Raw genomic sequence first — 27,434 nt, 5'->3', positions numbered from 1 at the left:
GAAATAATAATGGGACATTTAAAAATTCACAATGCAATCAGGAAAAGTCAATGTGGTTTTACAAAAGGGAAATTTTGTTTGACAAATTTATTGTAGTCCTATGAAGAAGCAATGAGGTAGAAGGATAAAGGGGAACTGCCAGATCTAGTGTGTATGGATTTCCTGACGGCACTCAATAGGTTGAAAGCTTAAGATCTTATGTTAAGACCTTATGTCACTGTGGTTAATATGTAGCATGGTAGAAGCCTCAAATACTTACAATCTATATTAATGACTTAGATGAAGGGACCAAGTGTATGGAAGCCAAATTTGCTGATGATACAAAGATAAGTGGGGAAGATGAATAGTCTGCAAAGGACAGATTATGTGAATGGGCAAATATTTGACATTAGGATTATAATGTGGTGAAATGTGAAGTTATCCACTTTGGTGGGAAAAATAGAAAAGTAGAATATTGTTTAAATGGAGAAAGGCTACAGAATGTTGCTGCACTGAAACACAAGAAGTTATTATACAGGTTCAATAAATAATAAAAAAGGCAGATGGAATATTGGCCTTTATCACAATGAGGTTTGAGATTAAAAGTAGATAAACCTTGCTAAAACTGGACTGGATATTGTGGAAACCACATCTGGAGTACCAGAGTGGATTTGAATCTTTATGAAGGAAAAATATACTTGCATTGGAGGAACTTCAGAGAAAGTTCACCAAGTTAAATCCTGCAAAGAAGGGGTTGACTTATGAGGATAGGTTGATCAGGATGGCCCTACATATTGAAGAATCAGAGTTAATCTAATTGAAACATAAAGGGTGCAGAGAGGGCTCGATGAGGTGAATACTGAGAGGATGTTTCTTTTCATGGATGATCTAGAACTAGGAAGCATACTTTCAGAATAAGGGATCCCCCTTTATGAAAGACTATTTCTTCCTTTCGGGGACTGTGAATATTTGGGATTCCCTACCCCTGAGTACTAACTGTGGGGGCTGAATCATTGAGTATATTTAAGGCTGAAATAGATATATTTTCGGTCTACATGGATGTCAGGAATTATGAGGAACAGGCAGGATAGTGAAGATGAAAGTCAGATCAGCAGGCCTCCTCCTGCTTCCATTTTTTAAAATGTTATTATGGTTTTATAGACACTAATAATGAGTTATTTCATTATTGAGTGAATCTTGAAGTTCAGAATTTGGCCATTTAGCCTAGCCAGTTTGTCCAGGTGCTTATGCAACACAGCATGTCTCCTCCTGTCCTCCTCCCATTGGCCACAAGTTTTTGGATATCCTAAAAGTGAAAATATCTTCTCTATAATTACTCCATCAAAATTCTTTAAATACCAGGTCACTCTTTAACCTGAGAAGCACCTCTGCCTGTCCATTTTTCTGCAATAACTTTAACCAGTTCACTGTGCTGCTCTGCGTTTCCTGAATACCAAAGTTCAGTTCCTCCCAGTCCAATCATGTTCACCTTACTGGACTGCATTTTTCTGTCAAAATATTTATGCAATTTTAATTAACTTTCTAATTTAAATCAAGCCACAAGAAATGTTTCAATCCAATCGGAATACAATTTAGAAGCATAGCTTCCTGAAAGTGCACTTTGGTTTTGATTTAGATTTTGATGCATTTCAATGTAAAAATGAACACTGCTTCAGTCGTTTAAATGGACTTGCAAACTGTTCCACTCTTTCCAGTGAAATCTCATCCCTAATTTCAGAAAGACAGTTAATGACGGCCTGGCTGGGCATTTGTACTTTACGTCCTCATGCTTCATTATTAGGTTTTCAGGTTGCGGGTTTGACGCCCAATCACTTGAGCTGCTGGTATCTGCACAATTGCTCAATCCGGGCTGCTGGGTGGTAATGTTGCACGGCCCCTGCCCCAGTCTGTGCTGCTCTGGATGAGCTGTTGGTGGCGCCGGTGTCCGCGGAGCTGCGGCTGGAGGTGAAGCGTTGCAGCGCAGCCCCTCTCCCCATCTGCCAGTCTTCCTATCCCCGCAGAGTCTGTGGACAGCCTGTCACCTTCACCCCGGCCCCGCGACCGGCCAGGTTAGTGATGCGCGTCCACTTTACTTGTTGTAACCAGCAGCCCTTCCCCGGGCCCTGTGTGTGCAGACCGGCTCTCCCAGCGACACAGGTCACCTTTGTTACGTTGTTGCATTAATCTGTTACAAATCTACCTGTTCCCACCCAGGATCAGACGCCAGGACTGAATGGTATCACTAAAATGACAGTCACCGTGTTATTGCAGCGACTGTTCTGCCTGTCTTCCTACTCTGCCACGCCAATAATGCAATATATCGAGAAGCCCAAACACTTCCCGGTTGTGGCCCGACTACAGTATTCTGTGCATTCATTAACTGGTTTAGCCTTATCGGTCGAAGTATATCTCACAAACTGCCTTATTGGTACGCCCTTCCCCTGAAATTATCGCATGATTATCCCGATAGCCAGTCAGAGCGAGCGGGGATATCGGAGGCCTGAAGAAACAAACTCACGGATGTTTAACCATAACATACTGCCATTTGCATGTATGCTTGATCCCGGCCACACTGTAGAACGATGGTTTTGTTCTGTTTCATTTTACTTCCTATCCTTAAGAATGTGAAAATAAGCCCAAATGTAGAGCAGTTTTCATTTCTATAGAATTTCTTCCCCTGCACCAGGAAATCTCATAAAACATGGTGTTAAGCGGTAGATTCTACCCCGGCGGAGAAATAGCAAAGTAAAGACAGTAGGCTTTCGAGGACCAAAGGAACAGAATGTTTTGTGGAGATTTTAGAAACTAGGGGAGCGTCAATGTGAACAAAATCTTCCAGAGAATGGTGGTGGGGTGGCTCAATGCTCGCAGACAACTGGAAGGAAATAAGGTGTTAGAGAAACAAAAGGCCTGTGCAGGGGAAGATCACTAAGGTGTGGCAATAAACTTCGGAGAAATTTCAAGTCCGTTTGCTAGGTCTCAGGGAGCCATCGGAAACAAGGAAGAGTCCGGAAGAGTATGAAACCGACGAGCAAAAATTGCAGATGATGCTGGAAAATACTCAGCAGGTCAATCAGCATCTTCCAAGAGAGAAAATCAGAGTAAACATTTCGGGTTGATGAACTTCCAATTCTGATACAGATAGAAAGCCTGGTTTTCTGACGTTGTTGCTGTGATGATTTCAGGTAATCAGCCATCCCATTTTGCAACAAAACTGGCCAATAAATGAAAAGTTAGCTCTGTTGTAATTTTTCCACATATGCTGCCTGTCCTGCTGCATTCCCAGTGTACTTCTTTACTTCCAGGTTTCCAGCATCTGCATGTCTTGTTTCCCCCGATGTATCTCACACTTCCAGCATTGTTCTTTTCACCTCCTTTGTTTTCATTCCCAGTTAAGTTTCCTCCAGACAGATCTTCTGCTGCTCATCAGCTGCTCTTAGCCAGCACCACCTTAAATTGTGTCAGTCACTCTCTCTTGTCTACCCTCTTACAGGTGTCCCTTTATTATCTCCGTTCCTCCCTGTTCACTGTTACTTAAATCATATTTGATTTATAATTTGCAGACACCAGAGACTGCAGATGCTGGAATCTGCAGCAAAAAAGACATGGAGGAACTCAGTGGGTCAGGCCACTGGAGGGGAAATGGACAGTCGATGTTTTGGGCTGAGACCCTTCATCTGGACTAATTTATAATCCAGCCCTGATGCAGGGTTTCTGCCTGAAACATCATCAATTCCTTTCCCCCACAGATGCTGCTTGACCCGCTGAGTTCCTCCGGCAGATTGCCAATTGCTCCAGGTTCCAGCATCTGCAGTCTCTGGTGTCTCCTGATTTATAATTTATTTGATTAATGATTTTTCTCAGTTCTAATGGAAGGTGCTCAACCTGAAATGTTAACACAGTTATGAAAATGTTTTACATAAGCTATACAGCACTGAAACTGGTCCATTCGGCCCAAATAGCCAATGCTAGCATTTATGCTCAATTCAGGGCCTCCTCTTAAAACCATGAGAGTCATAGATTCACACAGCATGGAAACAAACCCTTCAGCCACTTTGTCCATTCTGGCCATCGTACCCTATCAATACCATTCCCATTTTCCGGCAATTGGCCTGTGGTTTTCTATGCCAATGTTTTTCTAAAGATTTAAATCTTGTGAGGAGCACTTGTCTCCACCGCCACCGTCAGGCAGTGTGTTCCAGATTTCAACCTGCTCTGGATGAAAAATTCTTCCTTAAAACGCTTCTACATCTTCTATCCCTTACTTTAAACCCATGTCCTTTGGCTGTAGACCACATAGCTAAGGGGAGAAAAACAATCACTGTCTACTTCATGAATTTGTGCACCTCCATCAGGTTTCCCCTCTGCTTTTTCCACTTTATGGAAAACCACCCAGCCTATCCAGTCTCTCCTCACAGCTGAAAGACTCTGTCCCACACATGATCCTGCTGTGCAGTCTTTACTTTAGTGTAGCAACCAGAACTGCATACAGAACTCCAGCTGTGGTCTAACAAATGCTTTATTTAGTACTGCTGTAACCTTCCTGTTCTTATTTTCTTTGCCCTGGCTGATGAAGACAAGTGCCCCTTCTTATTCACCTGATCTACCCCTGTGCTGTTGCCTTCAAGGATACTTTTACATGCACACTGTGGTCCCTCTACTCCCTAGTATTTCTAAGGTCCGACTATTCACTGTATATTTCCTAGCCTCAAAATCCAACACCTCACATTTTTTAGTAATAAATTATACCTGTCATGGCTCTCTCTATCTTACCAACTCATCAATATCATTCTATAGCCAAATACTACCCTTCTCACTATCATCAGCACCCCCAAATTATGTGTGAACTGCAAATCATTCCTCCTGCACTCACATCCAGATTGTTAACATATATCATAAACATCCAGGTTGCTCACACCGATCCCTGTGGTACACCACTGGTTACGGGCTTTCAGTCATAAAAACAATCCTCAACCATCACCCTCTGCCTATCGCCTGGTCAGTTTCAGATTTTCCAAACTGCTCTTGATCCTAGGTTCTTACCATTTAGACCACTCTCTGTGAGGGATTTAGTCGCGTAAAAGTCTGTGTTAGACTACATCACCCACACTCTACATAGACTACCCTCATTGATATACTTAGCTACCTCTTCGAAAAATTCAATCAAATTAGCCAGAGAGGATATCCTCTTAACAAAACCATGGTCATTATCCTAGATTAATCCCTGTTTTCCCAAGTGCAAATTATTCCTGTTCCTCAGAATTTAAATCTATCAGTTTAACCCTCTATCCCCTTGTCTATTATATGCTCAACCAGATTCCCTTTATATGCATTCATACCACATGGTTCAGCTATGCTCTGTGTAGCTGGTTACTCTGTGGAGCTGTCTCACTCCTCTTTGGGAAAAGATGTCTCTCCTGAATTCTCTATTGGATTTCTCGGTGTTGATGGCTTATGGTTATGCTCTTCCCTACAAACATTTGCTATTTATCCATTCTATTGAAACCTTTAATAATTTCTGGAGAAAAGAGACCCAAACAGTTTCCTGATACTTACACATTTGCATTTCTGATATTATCTTTGTAAATCTTCACTGCATCCACTTTAATGTCTCTATATCTTTTTTTATAATATGTCAACCAGAATTATGTGCAGTCTTCTAATTGTGGTCCAACCAAAATTCGAGACAGATTTGGCATAACTTCCCTACTTTTCAATTCTAACCTTCTAGAAATAAATACTGGTGTTTTTGGTTAGCTTCTTGTTTATGTCTTTGGAGAATTATGTATTAGTGCTCTGTGACCTTTTTTTCCTCTACCTTGCCTAGACTCCAATTTGCCTGGTAATAAGTGACTTCCCTGTTCTTCCTACCAAATGTATTACCTCCACCTTTCTTTATTGAGTGACCTAAGGTTCTACAAATTCAACAATTACATTGACTCACATGGATTCAAGTAGTTGAGGCATGGTCAGGGGATTTGGCACCACAAATGATAAAGTGAAGATGGAAGGAAGCAATCTTGGTTTGGAGCAGTTTGTGAGGGAAGGTAAACTTGGGGTCTACCAGTGGTCAATGCCTCCCAATGTAGCATGAGATTAATGAAACACATAACATTAGTGAGACCCAAGCTGGTCACAGAAATTTCAGAGGGGAAGTAAGATGTGAAACAAGAGGGCAAGAAGAGAGAATGAGAAAAGACTGGTGGCAAACACAGAAGATAATCCAAAAATCTTTTACTGGCATGTAAACAAATAACGGGTAATAAGCGATCAGATAGAACTAATCAGAGACCAAAAGGAGATCTGTTCTGAGAAGCAGGTAGCATGGTTGAGGTATTAATGAGAATTTTACTGAAGAAGAAGATACTGCTGGAGTCTCAGCAAAGGAAAGAAGGGTTGGAACTGCAAAGATATTGACCACAATCTTTTCCAAACATCTGTAAGTAAGGTGGTGGTACTTGAAGACTGGGAAATTATTAATGTAAGCCCCAGTCACTTTAACTGTGGTGGTGGGTAAATGATTAGAAGTGATAGTAAGAAATAAAATTCATAGTCATTCGGACTCATGTGGATGGATTAAGGGAAGCCAGCATGGATTTGTTAGTCAAATGGAGTTAACTTTCTGAAGCCTTTTGATGGGTAACAGGGAGGCTTAACGAACAACCACAATCCTTCTGATTAAGGTGCGGGAGTTCCAGGATGTAGACCCAGTGATATATTTCCACATCAGTATAATGTGTGAGTTGCAAGTATTCACATGCATCTACCACTCCTGTCATTTTAGGAGGTGGCATGAGACTATCCTGGGTGAGTAAATCATGTGAATTTTGTTGTTAGTGCACAGTGATTGGGGGAATGAATGTTCAGGATAGTACATGGGGTACCAATCAGATGGACTGCTTTGTCCCAGATAGTGTTGTTAGAGCTGTAGTGATCTAGACATGTGGAGAGTATTCCATAACATTCCTGGCTTATGCCTTGTAGATTGTGCCTTTGGAGTGTCAAGAGAAGTCACTTACCATTGGATGCCCAGTCCCTGACTTGCTCATTTGGATGTACAGTATATATCCAATCCAATTGAGTTTCTGGTTAATGGTGATCTCCAGATTGGTGGCAATGGGAACCTCATGGTGGTAATGTCATTAAATGTCAAGGGTAGGTGGTTAGTTTCTCTTTTTGGAGATGGGCATAGCCTGACACTTTTGTGGCTAGAATATTATGCTTCTTGTCAGTCCATCCCTGAATGTTGATTCATTATTGTGGGCTTCTACATTTTATGAAGAGTTCCAAATGGAACTAAACATTGCATAGTCATTTGCAAACATCCCCATTTCTGACCTTATGATGGAAGGAATGTCACTGATGAAGCAGCTGAAGATGATCGAGCCAAGCCGTAAGATATTTCAGTAGCTTCATCAATGGCTGCTATAAAGAACTTTTGCAGTGGTGTCTTGGGGCTAGTTGATTGACCTCCAACAGCCGTAACCAACTTCCTTGTACAAGATGTGATTCCAAACATTGAGTGCTTTCCCCTTTATGCCCATTCATTTAAGTTTTATCAGGGTTCCTTGATGTTGCAGTTGATCAAATGCAGCCTTGATGTCAAGAGCACTCACTCTCACATTACCACTGGAATTCAGCTCTTTGGTTCAACTTCCATCAACTTTGCTGATTATTGATTGGGTGATAATTAGCTGCATTGCCTTATCTTTCTTTTAATGGAGAGGACAAACTTGGGCAGTTTTCTGCATTGTTAGCATTGTAACTGTACCGGAACTGCTTGTCTAGAGGAGCAGCAGGCTCTGGAGCACAAATACTACACCTGGGTTGTTGTCTGGTCTAACAGTCGTTGATGTATTCAATGCCCTCAGCCATTTAGAGTCATAGAATTATACAGCACGGAAACAGGCCCTACAGCCCAATTCGTCCATGCTGACTTAGATGTTCATCTAACCTAGGCCTATATGCCTGCATTTGGTCCATATCCCTCTAAACCTTTCCTATCACATTTATTGATATCATGGAATGAATTGAACCAGCTGAAGACTGGCCTGTGTGATGGCGGGGATCTAAGGAGGAAGCCAAGATGGATCATTCACTCAGCACTTCTTGCTGAACATGGCTGTAAATGCTTCAGCCTTGTCTCTCACTTGTGATTGGGAAAAGATCTGACAAATGGAATATAAAGTGAGAAAATGTGAACGGTGTGGGATTGCAGAGCGATCTGAATGTCATAGTGCATGATTTGAAAAAGGTATGTGGAGATGCAGCGAGTAACTAGGAAAGCTAACAGTCTGGTCATTTATTGTTATGGGAGTTAAATACAAAAATAGGAAGAGAACCAGAGGACATAGAATTAAGGTAAAGAGCAAAGGGATCAAAATTGACATGAAGGACATTTTTATCATGCAGCGAAGGTTAGGGTCTGGTGGAGAGGTGGGGCATGGAATCAGGCTGGTGGGTGTGATAGAAGCTGGGGGAAGGGGATTAGTGGAAACACATTCAAGGATAAGCACTTGAAAAGGGAAATAAAATCTGTAGGGCTTTGGAGAAAGGGCAGGATAATAGGAATTGGTGGATTGTTCTTGTATTGAGCCAACCGAATGGCCTCCTTCCATGTGTAACCTTCTGTGAATTGCAGTTGAGGACCAAAAAACATTCTGTTTGAGGACCAAAAAACGTTCTGTTTTTTACTTTATTAATATTATTAGGGAAAATTATAGATGGAAGTCAGGCTTAATCTAGAGTTTAGTAAGAGTACTCGCTCCATTAGTGCTATCTTTCAGAGCAGACCTCACAACCGTCCCCATATATTTATTGTCAAAGGTTAAGTGGCAGTAGGACTAGGACTAGAGCATGCAACTATTATTTAATTTGCACCAATCATATTTTTTCTTTCTTTTTCAATCTTTTTATTAGTTTTCAAATTAATACAGATTAATATATAACATCAATGTTTGTAGATGTAATACAAAGAGATCGGAAGAACAATCATGGCATGGATAATCGTAAAAAACAATAAAGTATATTAAAAAAAATCTGTAGATCCAACGATCTCTTAGTGAATGAATATAATATAAAAGAAAGGAAAGAAAAAGATTTATTATAAAATATAAAAGAAAGAAAAAAAATCCCCAAAACAATAAGAAAATTTATAAACAGTATATCAAACTAAACTAAGCTAAAGAAAAAAAATTCAAAAAAAAACAAACTGAAAAAAAACTGGACTAAAATTTCTCATCAGTAGAAACAGAGCAATAATATGTCATCAACTCCATTCCTCTAAGTTGAAAGGTTATTACAAGGGGGTCTATATCATGTGAAAATATTGAATAAATGGACTCCAATCTTCCTCAAATTTAAGCAAAGGATCAACAGTACCACTCCTAATTTTTTCCAAGTTTAAACATGATATAGTTTGAGAGAACCATTGAAAAGTAGTAGGGGGTATTGGATCCTTCCATTTAAGCAAAATGGATCGTTTGGCCATTAAGGTAACAAAGGCAATCATACGGTTAGTGGAGGCAGGTGGATGGCCAGACTCTATCCTTGGTAATCCAAAAATTGCAGTGATAGGATGAGGTTGTAAATCAATCTTCAAACATTTGAAATAATGTTAAAAATATCTTCCAATATTTTTCCAAAAGAGGACAGGACCCAAACATATGTGTCAAAGAAGACATCTGTCACAATTATATTTTTTAAAGATCCAGAATTATATTTCTGCTTTTATTTTTTGTTTGGTATTGGCATTGGTTTATTATTGTCACTTGTACCGAGGTACAGTGAAAAACTTGTCTTACAAAGTTGCTTGAACTTTGGGCAATATTTTTGGTTGTAATAATGGTGCAACTGTTAGTATTGTACTTCAAATCTGATAGCAGTCTTGGAGCTAACAGATTTGCAGTTAAACAGAGTTTACTGTTAGTCATGTATCCTGCTCCTCTTCAGGGTGTACTTTTAAGTCCTTACGGATGGAAAGCTTTTTGTCTTCATGAATTGATGAAAACTAAATTTATGAGAACTGCAATTTTATATCTACTATTACCATTGCAAAATCACTTAGAAAAGTTTTGCATTGTTGAATGCAGTACAACTTGTTTTTAGCAACATACCGGATCAAAATTACTGTGTGAAAACCAGTTATTGCCTCAGGAACTTTTATAATTTGGAAAATCTTGATTACGTGATAAAAATTTCATAGTTTTCCTTTTTTTAATTTGTTTGGGTTTCTATTTTAAGCTCAATGTTTACATTCAAATCTTTATTTCATTTTCTGCTAAATTATAGAAAGTGAATAGAAAAACAAACTACTATTCATTTCCTGGTTTGCTGTCTGCCAGAATTCCTCAGCGTATTTGGTTGGTTGGCCTGCTTGACAACATCATACAGGATTAACACCAAGGTCAGGCATAAACACCATGGCGATTGTTGGCTACAGTTGAGGCCAACGGAGATTAAAAGGGATTCTTTTTGTACACGTGGAAAATAATGGATCTATGTAACTAAACATTTTATATCTTTTCAAAAACTACCAAAAATTGCGATCATGGCAATAACTTTATCTGAAATAGAATGACAATTATATTGCTCATATATCATCTTAAGGTAAGTGTTGCATTTATATTTGGAACTATTGTCTTTAAGCCTGGCCTTGTGAACAGTAGTATGAAAATCTAGACCGATTTACTTATTTGTCTCAGCAAAGGAATACTGGAACACCCACAATGTTACTGTTAGTTGGTTGGGTAGGAAAACATAGTGTAAGCTTTAATGTGTTCTTGTGAAACAGTTCCATAAATAACTTTCTGCTGTGATTTTTCCATGAGATATTAGCGGGTGAGGGAGGTCACTTTTAACAACATTTTAAAAGCAACCATTGTGACTACCTGCTCTTTCCTTTCAGCATTTTATAATGGAGGCAGAGTCTAACAAGTCACCAAAGGCAGAAGAGAATGCCTCTTGCAACGGGGATGCTTCTTCATTGCCAACTGAACTTCAGTTACAAGCCTCCCCCAAACCACAGGCGTACGTGTGCACATTGAGTCCACAACTGATTGCCAAGGCACAAGAAGAGCTTCAAGAGAAACCTGAATGGAGACTTCGCGATGCACAAGCCCTGAGAGATATGATTTTGAAGGAAGCTCCAAACCTAAAAACCCGTTTGGACGATGCCTTCTTACTACGATTTCTCAGAGCGCGCAAGTTTGATTATGACAGGGCATTGAAGCTTTTATTGAATTACCATGCAAGCCAAAGGACATGGCCTGAGGTGTTTTCAAACTTGAGGCCATCTGCAATTAAGCATGTGTTGGATTCTGGATTTCTTACTGTTCTGCCTTATCCTGATCCACTTGGACGACGTATCTTGGTAATTCGACCAGGTAAATTGGAAAAACTGAGAACTTCTGAAAAATGTGAAGGAACGTTTAAATGTTAAATTACAAACTTCTTCATAATACAGTTTTAAATTTGAGCAGAAATCCAGGATGTGCACTGGCAAGATCGTATAAACCTTTTCAAAATGGAATAAATAGCATGATTCCAGTCCCAGATATAAAGAGACAATTTTTATGCTGGAGCAGAGGAGCACTTTAGTAACATTACTGCAAACTGAAGAAACTTTTTCATGATTAAATACATAGGAGTATTCATTAGATCAGACTAAGAGGATGTCTTAGTCAATATTCATTGATGAAAAATCGTAGCAGCAGACTGGTAAATTACAGTATCCAACATTGAAAAAGGCCACTTGACATATCAAATCTCTTCTGCTTCTATCTACGTACTTATTCAATTCCCTTTTGAATGCTACAATTGAATCTGCTTCCAATATGGATCCAGGCAGTAGACTCCAGACCCTAACCACGCACTCATTCATAAAATATTTCCTTTCCCTTATGTCACTTTAGGTTCTTCTTTCAATCACATTCATGTTATATCCACCGGTTCTTCACCGTTCCATCAATGGGACCTGTTGCTCTCTATCTGTTCTTTTATCCTTCATGATTTGAAGTACCTTTGTCATATCTTTTTACAACCTCTTTTGTTTCAATGAGAATATTACCAGCTTCTTCTGTCTGTCCACGTAAATAAAGATCCATGAAATCTCTTTTGGACCTTCTCCAACACATTTACATCTTTGTTAAAGTGTGACACTTAGAACTAGTCACAGTACACTGTTTATTACTGAACCAGTGTTTTATAAAGATTCATTGTGACTCCTTGCCCTCACATTCTAAGACCTTTTATATAAAGCACAGAATTCTATGCTTTTTTAAACTACTTTTTCAAGCTGCCTCCCAGCTTTCAACAAACTGTGCAAATATTCTTCCAGATCTTTCTGTACTTGTTGCCTTTTAACCAAAATGTGAACTCCACATTTCTTACCATTAAATTTCATCTGCCTTCATCTGTCACGATCCTCCTTGCAGTTCACTGTGCCTCCATATTTTGTGTCTTCTGCACATTTATAAATTGTATCATGTACACCCAAGTTCACATTACTATTTATTAAGCAAAGCAGTGGTCTTCGTACCATTGGAGTACATTTTCCTCCAGTCTGAAAAACATCCTTTCACTGCCTGACAGTAAAAGAGTGGTCTATGCCCTGGATGGTGTACACCTTGTCTTATAAGATTTTCTTAGGAATTCTCTAACACACTTTAAGAACAGATTACTTTCTCAAGTATTTCCTTAAAGTTTTTCAAAACTTCAAAGAACTTGGTTTCAACAAATAATGCTGTTAGTTTCAAAAAGTTCTTACTAATCAAAATATTGTAAATATGTGAATGTATTAAATAATTACAAGTGAAATTAGAAATCTATTTGTTCCAGATTTGTAGGAATTTTTACATGTCTGGAGAAAATGTTCACTGTTATTCTGTTTTCTGTCATTTATCCAATTTTCTATCCATGTTGCCCTACAACCACCCACCCCCACGCCCGACCTTTTTATTCTATATCTTTCAATCACTATGACAAGCCTAATACATAGCACCTTATCTAAAACCTTTTGAGAGTCTGTATATATCAGGTCAACCATATTTCCCTCATTGACCTTCTCTACTACTTCATCAAAACATCCACCAAATTGGGCAGGCACAGTAGTGTAGCGGTTAGTGTAATACTATTACAGCGCCAGTGACCCGGATTCAATTCCGGCCACTGTCTGTAAAGAGTTTGTACGTTCTTCCCATGTCTGCATGGGTTTCCTCTGGGTGCTCTGGTTTCCACCCACATTCCAAAGACGTATGGGTTAGGAAGTTGTGGGCATGCTATGTTGGCGCTGGATGAGCGGTGACACTTGCGGGCTGCCCCCAGAACACTCTACACAAAAAAGATATATTTCACTGTGTGTTTCAATGTATATGTGGCTAATAAAGAAATCTTATCTTAATAAGACAGAATTTGCCTTTAACAAATCCATGCAGATTCTCTCTAATCAAATTACAGTCCAAATGACTCCTAATTCTGTCCCTGATTATCCTTTTCGGTATTTTCCCACCAATGAGGTTAAATTGACTGGTCTGTAGTTACCTTACTTATCCTTATACTTATTTATCCTTACTTATCCTTCAAAACAGTGTGTGATTATTTGCAAATTTCCAGAATCTAGAGACAATTATCTGAAATTATCTTTTCTGTTTACTCTCCACTTGGAAACAAAAGTTTAACCAGATTATAGCCTGCTGGCTGTGCACTTCTTTGTTTGCAGGTTGACTTGACTTGCAATGTAGCATTTATCAACACGGGTTGAGATGCACAAAATTATGACGAGCATAGATAAGGTGTAGTGGGAAACCTTTCCCTTTAGCATAGATGTCTACATCCTAAGGGCAGAGGCTGATAAGTGAGGGATACGAGTCATGGAGGGGATTTGAGGAAATTCTTTTCGCCCTGAGAGTGGTTCAGATCTGAAACACAGTGCCTGAGAGCTTGATAGAGGTAGTTAATCTCACAACATTTAAGAATTATTCAGATGCATTTTAAACACCAAGGCATAGAAGACTAGAGATAAGGTGCTGGAAAATAGGATTGGTATAGATAGGTACTTGATGGCAGATATAGACATGGTTGAAGGGCCTGCTTCCATGCTATGTGACCCTAGAACTTGATAATACCCTGTATAACTTGTATCCCTTTCTTTAAACCTCTGCTCTCAGGTTATAGACATCTGTGCTAAGGGGAAAGATTTTTCATTAGTTAATCTCACTGGCCTGATGACATTACAGTTACTTGTGGATCAATTGGGAGTGTTCTCCCTTAAACACACCAGATTTAAAATGACTAATTGTTTTATTGAAGCCATCCCCTGAATGAAGATTTTTTCTAAACTAAAATACTGCACAAATAAACTATTTGTTTTCTGCTGCCTGCTGTATAAATGTTTATTTCTTTTCTCTTTGCTGCAAATAATATCATTCCATTTCTATCCTTTTTTTAACTCTTTCTTTTACACTTTTCAATGATATGCTGTTGCTAAATTACAACAAAACATGACATTGAATAGACTGCATTGAGTCAGACTATTTGGCTCAACTAGTCTTATGGGTATTTATGCAAAAATCATCTGACTATGAAAAATGAGAAAGTATTTTTGTCTGTACTCTGGATTGGCTACACATTGACCACATTATATCTCTTAAGATCTTCTAAGGAATTCTGTAACACATTTTAACAACTGATTACTTGGTTGAATTTTCTTCTATTAGGTGTCCAGTGAACAGCAAGGGATTCGGCCTCAAAATCATCCCCATACAATGAATTCGGAAATAAAATACCAACTAAAGTGTCATATAGATGTGAATATACTAAATAATTGCATTTCATATCAGAGATCTAATTATTCCAAATTTGTGGGATCTTATTTCTATTTTGTCTTTTCACTTGAACGATGGAAGAAATATTCATGGACTCGCGTTCCTGAAGTTATATGCTGGTAAACCAAGGGAAACTTTGTGTTACTGTGATATAAATTATTGCTAAAAACTTGTGTTCTAATGTTCTAGGAAGATGGAAAATCTCTGATTATCCCATCACAGAAAACATTCGTGCCATTTATATAACATTAGAGAAGCTTGTTCAGGCAGAAGAGAATCAAGTGAATGGAATTGTCATTCTTGCCGACTACAGTGGAGTTACATTGTCTCAGGCTGCACAGCTTGGCCCATTTATGGCCAAAAGGTCATTGGAATTCTTCAGGTAAACATAGATTTATTGTATTCAGGGCTTTGATTTTTTTTCCAGCATTATGCAAAGCTGCCAAAGTCCATAGAATTTCTCTTTCTCTGTGATTATGACATGTAAAAATGTAATCTTTGAGAGATTCATGGTGATGCATTGTCCACTATTCTATTTGGTAGTAATCAAGGTCTCGCATTTATTTTGTACTAAAGATTCTGTACCTACTTTAAAAAAAACAATCAAATCAAAGACCAAATATATCAAATTAATGCAAAGTTTAATAAGATTCCCAAGGAACATGCAGGACTGTTTCCATGCTGTAAGAATCTATGACTGGAAAAGATCATTGCAGTCAAGTTGCTTTTGGTATGACTCAGAATTTTTATTCTAAGTAGTATGTATGACCAAATCATTAGTCATACATACTACATGGGATAAAAACTCTGAGTTACCTTTGTTCCTGTGTAAACTTTCATGGTATTCTTAATTTCTGCTGCAATTCAATCTAAATTTAATTCTTACATTAGTGCAAATGATCCATTCTGAAACTTTCTATAGCCAAGGGAGAGTATTTCCCTTTTCTTCCACCCTGGCTTCTTAAATCACTTGGCCTCAGTGCATGTAAGCAAATGAGGTGGAGAGGCCTGCACTTTCACAAATGAGCCTGTTGCATTTTCCAACTTAAATAGATAGAAGAATGTGCTCTTCGGGCATATGATCACATACATTTGATTTTAACATCAAATGTATGTGATCATATGATGCTATTTACTTAACATCAAGTGATACAATTTGTTTGGGTATAAGAATTGGAAGATTTGTTGGAAGATGTCTTGATTTGAACCATAAACAATACTTTAAGTCAGATCAAAGCAGAGGTATACATAGCTGCGGCAACTTATTTGTGCCCCTTTCAAATAGAATATCGAACATGGATCTTATAATATGTTTTGGGTATTTTTTTATTCGTCTACCGGATTTGGGCATCATTGGCAAGGCCAGAATTTACAGCCACCTTCTTGAGTCTCTAGAGTCCATGTAATGAAGGTACTCTTCAGTGCTATTGGGTAGAGACTTTCAGTGTTTGTAGCCAGGGATGATGAAGAAATATATTTTCAGATTAGAATACTATGAGACTTGCAGTGGAACTTGCACTGGATGGTAAAGGTTTATGAGCTGCTGTTAAAAATTCTTATTGAGTTGCGAAAGTGCATTTTGTAGATGTGATACGCTTCAGCTTTGGTATACCAGTGGAGGAGAGGGGTGAATGTTTAAGGTAGAATGCCAACCAACCTGGGTTGCGCCATGCTTTTTTTTGCAGCCATATAGACTATTTGTTCACACTCCTGAACTGTGCTTGTAGATAAGGAATCAGGAGGTAAGCCACTTGTCACAGATTATCCAGTCTCTGATTTCTTGCATCCGCTATGACTTTTCCATTTAAGATTGGGGTTGACCCCAGGCTATTAATAGTGGGAATCAGCAATGGTAGTGCCTTTGAATGTTAAGGGAGATACGACTGTCACATGCTGGAGGTGGTGATCGCCTGGCTCTTGTGTGGTGCAGATACTGTATTAATTGCCACTTCATTATCTCAGGAGTTGCAAATGAAATTGAACATTGCACAGCCATAAGAGAACATTCCCCTCAGGTCTTATCACAAAAGGAAGATCATTGATGAAGCAGCTAAGTATGGTGGGCACAGGTTATGGTCCTGAAGAAATTCTGTAGTGATGACCTGTGCCTGAAATAATAGGTCTCCAGCAACTTTTCTTTGAGTTGGTTATGACCAAGCATTGGAGAGTTTTGCCTTGATTCCCAATGATTTGAACCTAATGATGCCTCTTTGATGTTGAAGTCATATCGTTGAAGCCATTCCAATGCAGCAACGACTCACCTGCCCTTTCAGAATTGTTCTTTTGTCCATATTTGGACCATGGCCGTCATGAGATCCTGATAGGAATCCAGAGCAATGGTGAATAGGTTATTGTTCTCTAATTATCATTTGGTGGAATTGTTGATTTCAACATTGTCATTTGGCACATACTGGAGAAAAGACCAATATGATGGTAATTGGCTGAATTGGTCCCGCTTTTTGAACAGGATATATCCAGGCACTTTGCCAGGTTGATGCCAGTGTTGTAGTTGTACTAAAACAATTCAAATCCCACCATGACAGCTGTGGAATTTAAATATGATTGATAACCTGGATTTTAAAAAAATGCTTGTCATTTGTATTGATGGCAACACAACTGCTGGATTGTTACATAAACCCATCTGGCGTCACGAATGTTAAGGAAGGAAATCTTCCAACCGTACCTAGTCAGTTGTATGTATGATTCCAGATCCACTTATGTGGTTGACTCTTAAGTACCATCTGAAATAGCTTAGCTAGGCACCTATTTCAAGGACATTTAATGATGGGCAATAAAATTTGCCTTGCCAGTGATGCCCAGATCTCAAAACAAGAAAATTAAAAAATTAAGCTGAAATGTTATTAGGGGCCACAGCCTTAACTGCATGCAGAGCAGTCACCTGTTTCTTAATATCTAATGGATCTGGGTTTGATTAATAGGACCCGTCACGATTGAAAATAGAAGCAGACCACAAAGAGGACGAAATTTAATAGGATTCAATTTACAGATTTTTTTTAGTTCTTGATAGTTACTCAGCAACAATTCCCAAGGAAACCAATTTTCATTAGCTTTGAATGCTGCATTTGATCCATGTGAATGAAATTTTGTTGTTGACCCAAAGTATCTGCTGCTTATTGGATGCTGATAATTACTGAGCTAACCAATACCTAACATAATAATCACAAATTAGCATTAATTCAACCAATTTTCCTCTTGCTACAAAAACCTTCAATTATGTCTCAGTATCATGTGTAGAATATAAATTAGTGTCTAAGGTGGCTTTATATTTATTATATATTAATAGATATGTGGCACAGCAGGTGAGGAAAGAAAAAAACTGGAAGTGTAGATAACAAGCCATATATTGCCATAGTGTGTACTGAATGTGTCTGTAAACTCCTTCAAATGTCCATTGTAGAATATGTAATATTACTGCAATTTTAAACATTTATCCAGCACTCGTATCAAACAGCAAGCTTTGAATGTGACATATGAATCAGTACAAGAAGATATTTTACAGTTGCTGCTTCTATTGACCATTACTAGGGTGTAAGGCATGTCTGCTTATGTAAATACAGTGTTACCTCATTCCATAAGTTAATTCTTTTCACAGGATGGATTTCCAATGAGAATAAAAACTGTCAATGTCATCAATGAGCCCATTATCTTTAAGGGTATTTTTGCCATCATAAAACCTTTTCTGAAGGAGAAAATGACTGAAAGGGTATGTACCTTGCATTAATTTCTTGGTTCACTTGAACATAGAACATACATCAGTACGGCACAGGAACAGGCCCTTCGGCCCTCGATATTGTGCCAAACTAGTTAAGCTAATGACACCTAATGATAAGCTAGTAACACTGTTATTGAATTTAATGTGTGATGTCAATATGTTGGTATGCATCTGTTGAATACCATGCATGTGTTGCTTTAAGAGGCCTCTAGTTAGTCATAGCATCACTGAAAGACAGCACAGAAAAAGGCCCTTCAGCCCACCAAGTATACACTGACATCAACCACCCATATTTACACTAATTCTACCTTAATCTATTTCATTCTCCTCCCATTCCCACCCGTTCTCCCACTGCCCTCCTCCCCTACAATTCCACTAGTCATCCTCATACAAGGGACAGTTTACAGTGAACAATTAACCTACCAACCTGCATGTTTTTGGATGTGAGAGCAAACTGAAGCACCTCGAGAAAACCCACATAGTCACAGAGAGAACGTGCAAATTCCACACAGCACCAAAGGTCAGGATCAAACCCAGATTGCTGGGGCTGTGAGGCATTGGTTCTACCAGCTGTACCACTGTGCTGAAAATGCAGTCGTTGTACATTGTTATTGTGCGTGTTTTATGCGCATATTACATGTAACATATCATTCAGGATTTGTGTGAGAATACCATTCGAGCTAGCAGTGAGTTTTATTCAATTAAAAGCAAGGTTACAATATAACAGCAATATTGAGTTATGCACTCATATATAGACCAATAGTTTTAATGGGTTAATGAGTTGTAATCTGGAGACTTTGGACCCCTTCTCTGGTTTTGTTCTTGAGGACAGTTCAGTTATTTCTATTTCTCCAACCCACATGCCCCTTATCCACAGCCCCTTCTCTATCCTTCTCTCTCACATGCAATCTCTCTCTCTCACTCACTCTCAGAAACACACAATCAATCTCCCTTGGTCCCCAAATAATTATTCCTCCCTAGATCTAGCTATTTGTATACTTTATTTATTGGGCTGATGAATCCTCAGTCCCTTATCATTTGAGCTGTCCAATTACAGGGGAACATGTCTATAAAACACCAGGAAATCAGCCTTCCAAAACCATTTCTTCCCCCACCTCTTCATGCATATTCTGTTAGTTTCTCAAGAATTTGGAAGACCAGCTTGTTATCAGGCTTAGCTAAATTTGTTTCTATGTTAACTCAGCAGTGTCCTTGGCAGTTAACAATCCATGTGAAAAGACTTTATCCTGGAGATATTATTGTTTTGTTTTCAAATGCCAAGGACTTAAACTTGCATTTTTAATGTTCAGTGCAGGCAAACTATGGGAACATATAATTTTTCTTAATTAAATCTCATTTCTTCAACACACAGTGTCTGTCTGTCTCTCTCACTTGTCTCAGTATGTTTTATATACATGTTCCCTGTAACTCCACAACTGAGATGATGAATGTAATTAAATAAGAGGATTCACCAGCCCACAAAATTATGTTTTTTTTTCTTTTAAATCATGAAGAGTTTAGATAGAGTTTTCAATGACAAAGAGACCCAATAACTAGAAATGCTGATTTAAAGTATTTGGTAAAAAAGAAGAGGGAAGACATTGAGCAGGAAATAGAATGAACTGCCACAGTGGACACAGTTTTAGTAATAACTGGGATAACTACTTGCGCAGAAAAGAATTTTTTTGGGAAGTGGGGAAAGGCAGGAAAGGTATGTCCTTTAGAAGACCAGGGGCAGTCATATTACTCAACTGCATTAATTGGTCTACTCTTTGATTATTTCACATGCACTTGTCAGTTGGTAAGCATGGACCATGTACTCTTCACTTCATTGTAAAATGTCTCGCTCACTGCCATGATCTTGGTCTACTGAAAATGGGAAGCATACGATGATCAGAATAAACAAATGTATGCAACTTTCCAAAGGGAAATCTATTTGTGAAGAATGTTTGATTCTCATTTGTAACAACGAGTCATTTCTTGATTGGCAAGTTCATATTGGAATGTCTCCTTCAATTTTGAATAAAACAAGCAGGCTGAGAACAACGATAACAATCCATGAGGGTTGATGTAGTAATGAGAAGCATTCATTTATTTGGGGCAATTCCATCCTTTTGGTTTGGAAGCAAACTTCTACCTCTTCGCATTGATTATGGAAAGTTTTTTTGTATGACTTGCCTTTCTAAAATCAAGTGGTTCAGAATTGAATCTTAACAAATTTTTTAATTGTTTAACATGCAGTAATTTTTATTCCTTATAAAGATCTGGGTATATTTTCCTTCCATTTTAGTTTGTTCTACATGGTTCAGATCTGAGCTCTCTTCACAAGGATATTCCACCAAACATCCTTCCTCAAGAGTACGGAGGTACAATGGGAAAACTTAACACAACTGCCTGGGCTGAGTCATTGCTGGCATTTGAGGAGGAATTTGTTGCAGAATTTGGTCAATCACATTCACCAACAGCTAATTCACATGCTCAATTTGCAGTTGGGTCAAATGAACAGTCAGGTCAACAGTGCGATGATTCCTTTAGAGGAGTGAGGTCACAGCTGTATTACTGTTATTAACAAGACTCATTGTTTGCTACCTTCCCTGAAAGATTGTATTTTTGTTTGGTGGTGGAGTGTTTATACAAGATTAACTGTGTGATCACTTAAAATATGTGACTATTTTAGGCATTGAAGAGACTATCGTCTTAGGTTTCTCACCTACATTACTGTTTACAGAAAATCAGCACATTAAAATTGGTGCTGATAGATGATAATAAGATAATTATAAAGAACTCAATCCTCTGCAGTTTATATAATGTTTTTGACAGTTTTTATTAACAAGTTTATATGAAGCCTTAGCTGCTGGACTGTCAGAATATGCACGGATTTCAGCAGTCCTGTCCATCTTTTGCCATCATTTATCTTACTTTGATATAATCATCAAAATTCATAGCCTAGAAGGCAGATCTTTGGCCTATGTCACCTGCCATAGTGCAGTCCCACTTGACCCCGCTTCTCAGATCTTGTTCTGTAGCATCATCAAACACTGAACACCAAGTACATGCTCCCCCAAAGAAAAAATTTTGGGTTTAGACTCTAGATATTCCACAAATATAGAAAGTGTAAGGTCTGATTTTTAACAAATGATAAGATTAAGTCATTCTATGCATCAATACAATACTCAGATTTTTTCCACCATCGAGTTCTTTCAACAACCAAAAACTCCTATTAAGTGTACAGGAAAGTGGGATAGAATCAAAGAAAATAGTAGTATTCAAAGCATTCAGTCAGTAACTATAAATTATTACTCTGAAATTTGGCCTCTGGGCTTTAATGCTATGATGGAAAGTACAGTATTTATTAATAATTGTTTACCTGAAGTATACATTGAATGTACAAAGTTTAACACAAGAAAAGTTACTATTATTCAATCTGTAATAGAGCAAGAATTTTTAATTATTTCCAAAGACACTATTTTCTATAAACAAAATGCAATGAGTGAATGAAATCCAGTTCCTTGTATTTACCCCCACTTAGAGGAGAAGTGATCATTTCAAGATAAGACCTAAAAAGAAAAAAAATCAGTAGCATTAAATCTTTCATTTGTTTTACTGTCAGTTGCACACCAGATAGATGAATAAAATATACTAGTTCCTGGATTTCTCAGAAATTGAGGAAGTATCACCAACTAAAAATGGTGAAGTTCTGCCCTAATTATCTCTTCCATCTTGATCTGGCTGCACAGTATATTTAGGATTGTTGAGGCAGCCCTGGAGTGTCACAGTAGTCCACAGCAACATATAGCATCAGCAGGATAATTATAAAAACTACAGAGTAAATTGGCATGATATATTTTTTTAAGTTGCACATCTTTTTATTCATTGTATAGTAATTTAACAAAAGTAATTCACTTAATCCTGAGCTTTCAGAAGTATAATTAACTTTAGCAGGCCAGACAGCATCCGTGAAGAAAAAGCGGGCGGTCAACGTTTCGGGTCAAGGACCCTTCGAAGGGTTCTGACCTGAAACATTGACCGCCTGCTTTTCCCCACGGATGCTGCCTGGCCTGCTGAGTTCCTCCTGCACCATAGTGTTTTTCATCTAGATTCCAGCATCTGCAGTCCTTTGTTTCTCTGTAATTAACTTTAGCCTGAAGAAAAGAAAATGTCTAATGTTACAGATTATGTAAGAAGCAAGAATAGAATGCTTTTGTCATTGCATTTTGTATTATTATGTAGGCACGGAAGTACAAAGTATAAACTGGATCAAACTGTTACATTTCTGAATCTCCCCATGCCTAAATAGCAAAAGCTGCTGAAGGAAAATGAATAGGATCAAAGATTGACATCTGTAATTCCATTGCTACCCACCACAGCATTATAAATACCTAATTTGTGTAATTTATGTAAAAAAAAATGAAAGACTATCATCAGTTCAACTAATATTGTCAAAATCACAGACATTCAATATATTGAAAAAAAGCCATGAAGGGTAACAGTATTCAACAGTATTGTGACTGGGACTCAGCTAATCCTGGTTCAGCTATTTTTTCATATTTTATGTGGTAAAGTGTAAAGCCCAGTGATCGGAGAGTTTTGCAAAAAGCAAGTGTCAAAGTTTTAAGTTTCTTAATTGCTGAGAGCCGTGAATTAATATTGTAGTATCATTGTGTTCTAGGAACTATTGTATTTATCACAAAGTCCAAAATTGAGAATTGTTATTTTAATAATTATTTTTACAATGTACTTACACATCATACCCCCATTGTCTGTTTTTTCTCTTAGTCCTTGAGATTCAAGGTTAGATGATATGTGGAAGACCAATCACTTATTGTATCCATTTTGAGAGGTGATTATAGGGAGGGGTAGAACAAGAGTCTTCAGTAAGGCACAACACCAGTGCTAATCAACCTGAAGGTCATAACCTACCTCATTCTCCAAGTTCAAGACTTTAGTACCTCCCTCTCAGGTGAAGAATTAATTTCCATGATTGATTCACAGTTTAAGAAAATATCTTGGCCAATGTCATCTGCTTTTGTCAGCAGGATGACACTATTATTCTGCAGATCCTGGCAACACTGCTGTCTTTAGTCAGGAGCTTGGAATTAATAACTGTTGGACAGGAACACAGAAAGATTCAGCAGGTGTAATACCAACTTAGTGATTCTTATATGCTGCTCCAAATAAGCAGATGTCTTTTTTTTTAGTGCAACTTTTGTGCTGGTGCTCTAGTCAGTTAAAATCCCACAAAAGTCAACCCTGTTCTTAAAACAGGGTACAGTCCCCTGAATTTACCCAGTGTTTTTGAGGATCATAATTTTCACTGAATATTTCAGCATGGAAGAGGAATAACAAAATTTAGATTAACATTCTTAAATCTGAACCACTATTTTGTCAAGATTCCTGACCACACTGCCCTGCTTGTTAGTATTTGCATTAAATGGACTGGAGTTTGCAGTGGCCTGTTGCTGACTGGAAAACTTGCTGTATTTTCTGAAAGTTCCACAAACAATATTTGGTTCATAAGTTCTTATTCAGTTTACCAGTTAATTTTACCGTAGTCTAATTTTGATCAAAGTGAAATATGGGGCTTTCCTTTGAAAATGTGAATAGTGTCGTAGCCTGTAGCTTAATTTGGCATTGGAGAATCTCACTTTTGGCCCATGGTATCCAGTTGGACAATTGGACTTCTGAATATTTTGCATATAAATTTAGAGATAAGCAGAGTTTGACAAAGATGGAAACTGACAGAATATAATAATGGTCTTCAAATTGTTGCTAAAGTTGTTTTTGTTCAATGCTCACATAATCAAATTATCATTTAATAACTCTCAGACAGTAGAACACCACTAAAGGAAGGCTGCCAGAAACCAAGCAAACCACAGGAGTCTGGAGCTTGGGAAATCATGACCTTCATGTAGGGCTCAAAGGAGCACTTTTTATCCTCCTTAATAGTTAGTGATCTGCTTTCAGCTGGAAGAAAAGCCATGACAATGTCACTATTAACATTTAGTTTGAAATATAATTGTGATCCCATTGGCATACTAGGGCCTTACTTGACTTAAAGCAGACAAGCATCTCGTGAATTTAAAATGGACAAACCATCTGTGTGAGGAACTTTGCAGGATAAAATTAGAAATACTGGAGAAGTGCCAAGTTGCAGTTTGGTGGTCACCTGTTTCTGGTGAGCACAAAGGGTTAAAATGGACTCTTTAAGTCTTTGATGCCATAAATACTTATCAGACCATCATAATTAAAAGTGCCAAACTATTAAACAATTCTTTTATTGTGGCTCACAAGTCAGGAAGAAGGAGAAACAGTTACATTTTTCATCTGTATAAAATATCTTCATTTTACTGATATCAGCATAGCACATTGCCTTATGCTATGCAACTGTAATTCAGTCTAGAAAATGGAAACATCGTTAGCTTTTGTTAAATATGGAATTATGTTAAAAATGTGTGTAATAGAGTTCCAAAGTTTGACTTTTGATTCCATTTGTGGTACCTGCAACTGCTCTTGAGATATCTAGGGTGGAAAATCAGATTGGACTCCAGCTCACTTACCAACAGCACATGCTAGAAATATGCATGTGTTGTTGAGCAGGGACATTAAACCTAGCTATTATTCCTCCCTACAGTTGTCTGTCAAAAGTATTCACATAAATAAAGGGTGAATATATCCATACCCTAGGAAAATGTCAACAGCACCTCCAGGGAAGAAACTTTAAGGTGAAGAAACTCTTATTTTAATAAATGAATGTTTTATACTGTGTCTTTTATACCGGAGTTATTTAGAATTAACTCATGAGAATTAGTTTTATCTTGGGTTAGGCAATTCATTTTGTTTTAGGTCATTTTCAATCAAAATACTTTAAACAGGCCTAAATAGGAACTTGTTCACCAATGCTTTTGGGACATTTCTAAACTGAATGCTATAAGAATATTCCACATATGTTACTTGTTAAAACTGTTAGTAAAATGCATCTTGAAAATCTCAGTTTTCTTTTGAGAGAAAGTACACATGCAATGTTCATATGCAGATTATTTGTCTGAAACTTACTGCAATCAAAACATTGTTTAGTTCTGAAATTCAATTCAAGGTCAAACATTTGGAATAAAGTTCAAGTTATAAGATTTTTGTAATATTCAGACATTAATTCATTTAGGAGTTTAAGGGAACTAATTGAAATAATATGCCAAAATAAAATGTTAAGGTCATTCAAAAACAGGGTGTGACTTATTTGGCAATGTGAGGATATTTCTTAAAACTGTAGCACTTGAATTGGAAATTTGATTCTTCATGGTTTTGTGTTGCATGTAAGGAAATATGAAATACACTGTCGAAGGAAGCTATTCTGTCCATGGAGTCTCTGCCACCTTACAGAGCAATCCTTATATATACAATGCCTTGTGCATTTTTCATGAGAGTACTGATCTTTATATATTTTGAAGATATAATCAGTGATTTACATGATTCTCATTTGAATATTTCAAGTTATGATGAGACCAGAGGGAAAAAAAAATGCCATTTGTTTTAAAAGTTGGTTGTAGTAGGTTTTCCTAATTAATGCTGTATAAGTAATTCCCAATGAACCCTATATATAAAATATTCTGACTGTACAAAAAACTCAGATGTGTTATGTATATCACAATGAAAGCTTTTAACATACTGTTCATAAAACATTTCATACAATACAAAACCATGTATACTGCTGCAAGGCATACACACTACATGTAGTTAAAATCCTCAAGGAGAGTTGTGGACAACTGATAAGTATTGATCCTGCCACTGACATCCACATTTTGTGCATGAATTACAAGGAGTGAAAATGCATGAAACTGGAAGAACAATATAAAGTAATGATGTTATGTGAAGAAGTATAAAACATAAAAATGGGGGACAAAAACTTGCATTAACTATCAAAGCCATTCATTCATTACATTTACTATATTTGGCTTTATTATCAAAACACAAATCCCTTTTATCTAATCTCCATCTTCTCTCACCATCATTTTTAAGTACTTTTTTAGGTCATATATTTCTCTCTTTTCTCTCCAACATGGATGAATTCGTCTGCCTTATCCAACTCTCTGGAACTCTCTCCCTATGCTTCTGTACTTCCTTGCCTTTTGATGCCAATCTCTTGTGTCATCTTCCAAGCTTGGCAACTACTTCTTTGCTTCTGTTTGTGAAAAATCTTGGAATGTTTCTTTATATTAAAGACAATGTCTGAATGGAAGTTAATTGCTCTAACAAAATTGGATCTGTAAAAAGCAGTCATCAATAACGTGATAAATCCATTACCAACCCATTGCAATTAAAACAAAAGTGAAGTTAATTCACCTGCTCAACTTTTACCACCTGGATTTGATGTTTCTCCAAGATCACAGAACACGCATTTCAATCGTCTTTCATTTCCCTCTGTTAAAATAAAATCTGGAATGAGGATAAACACCTGGAAATTGGTTCGCATTGTGCTACACTATTCATACCCAAGGGTGAGATATAAACAAAAAGATTCCGCAACATACATTAATTCTAGAGTTTGAGATTTTCCTTCCAGGTCCTGTGTGCACGCCAATGTCCAGAGGACCCTGTATGTATGCAGTGGGATCTTTGTATGATACATATCTGGACACCATTTCCAAGGAATCTTGTTCGTATATACATGGTCTTCACAAATCCCCGCAAGGTCTGCACCAGTGTTAGTGATAGGGAATGCGTCAGAACAGATCCCAGCCTACTAATTGACCTGCCTTTCCCTCTTTACAACCCAAAATATGAATGACGACTTTCCCTCCACAGATGTTGCTCAACTCACTAAATTGAGATTTTAGCATCTGATGTATCTTGTGTCTTTTCCTGCCAACCTGCTGGCCTGACACTCTAACATACATTCCTCCTCT

General features: G+C 37.8%; 1 protein-coding gene across 1 annotated transcript; it reads left to right on the top strand.

The window, feature by feature from the left end:
• The first annotated feature begins 1,921 nt into the window (after nucleotides 1–1,921).
• ttpal (tocopherol (alpha) transfer protein-like) lies at nucleotides 1,922–21,748 on the top strand. The gene is given in 6 exon segments (XM_052031097.1): nucleotides 1,922–2,048; nucleotides 10,886–11,363; nucleotides 14,991–15,158; nucleotides 15,161–15,183; nucleotides 18,415–18,525; nucleotides 20,825–21,748. Coding segments are annotated over 5 exon segments (1,050 nt in total). The 5' UTR covers nucleotides 1,922–2,048; nucleotides 10,886–10,894; the 3' UTR covers nucleotides 21,104–21,748.
• Nucleotides 21,749–27,434: the final 5,686 nt, after the last annotated feature.

This window comes from Pristis pectinata, chromosome 16, assembly GCF_009764475.1.
Source record: "Pristis pectinata isolate sPriPec2 chromosome 16, sPriPec2.1.pri, whole genome shotgun sequence".
NCBI classification, from domain to species: domain Eukaryota; kingdom Metazoa; phylum Chordata; class Chondrichthyes; order Rhinopristiformes; family Pristidae; genus Pristis; species Pristis pectinata.
This window is presented reverse-complemented; position numbering and strand designations above follow the sequence as displayed.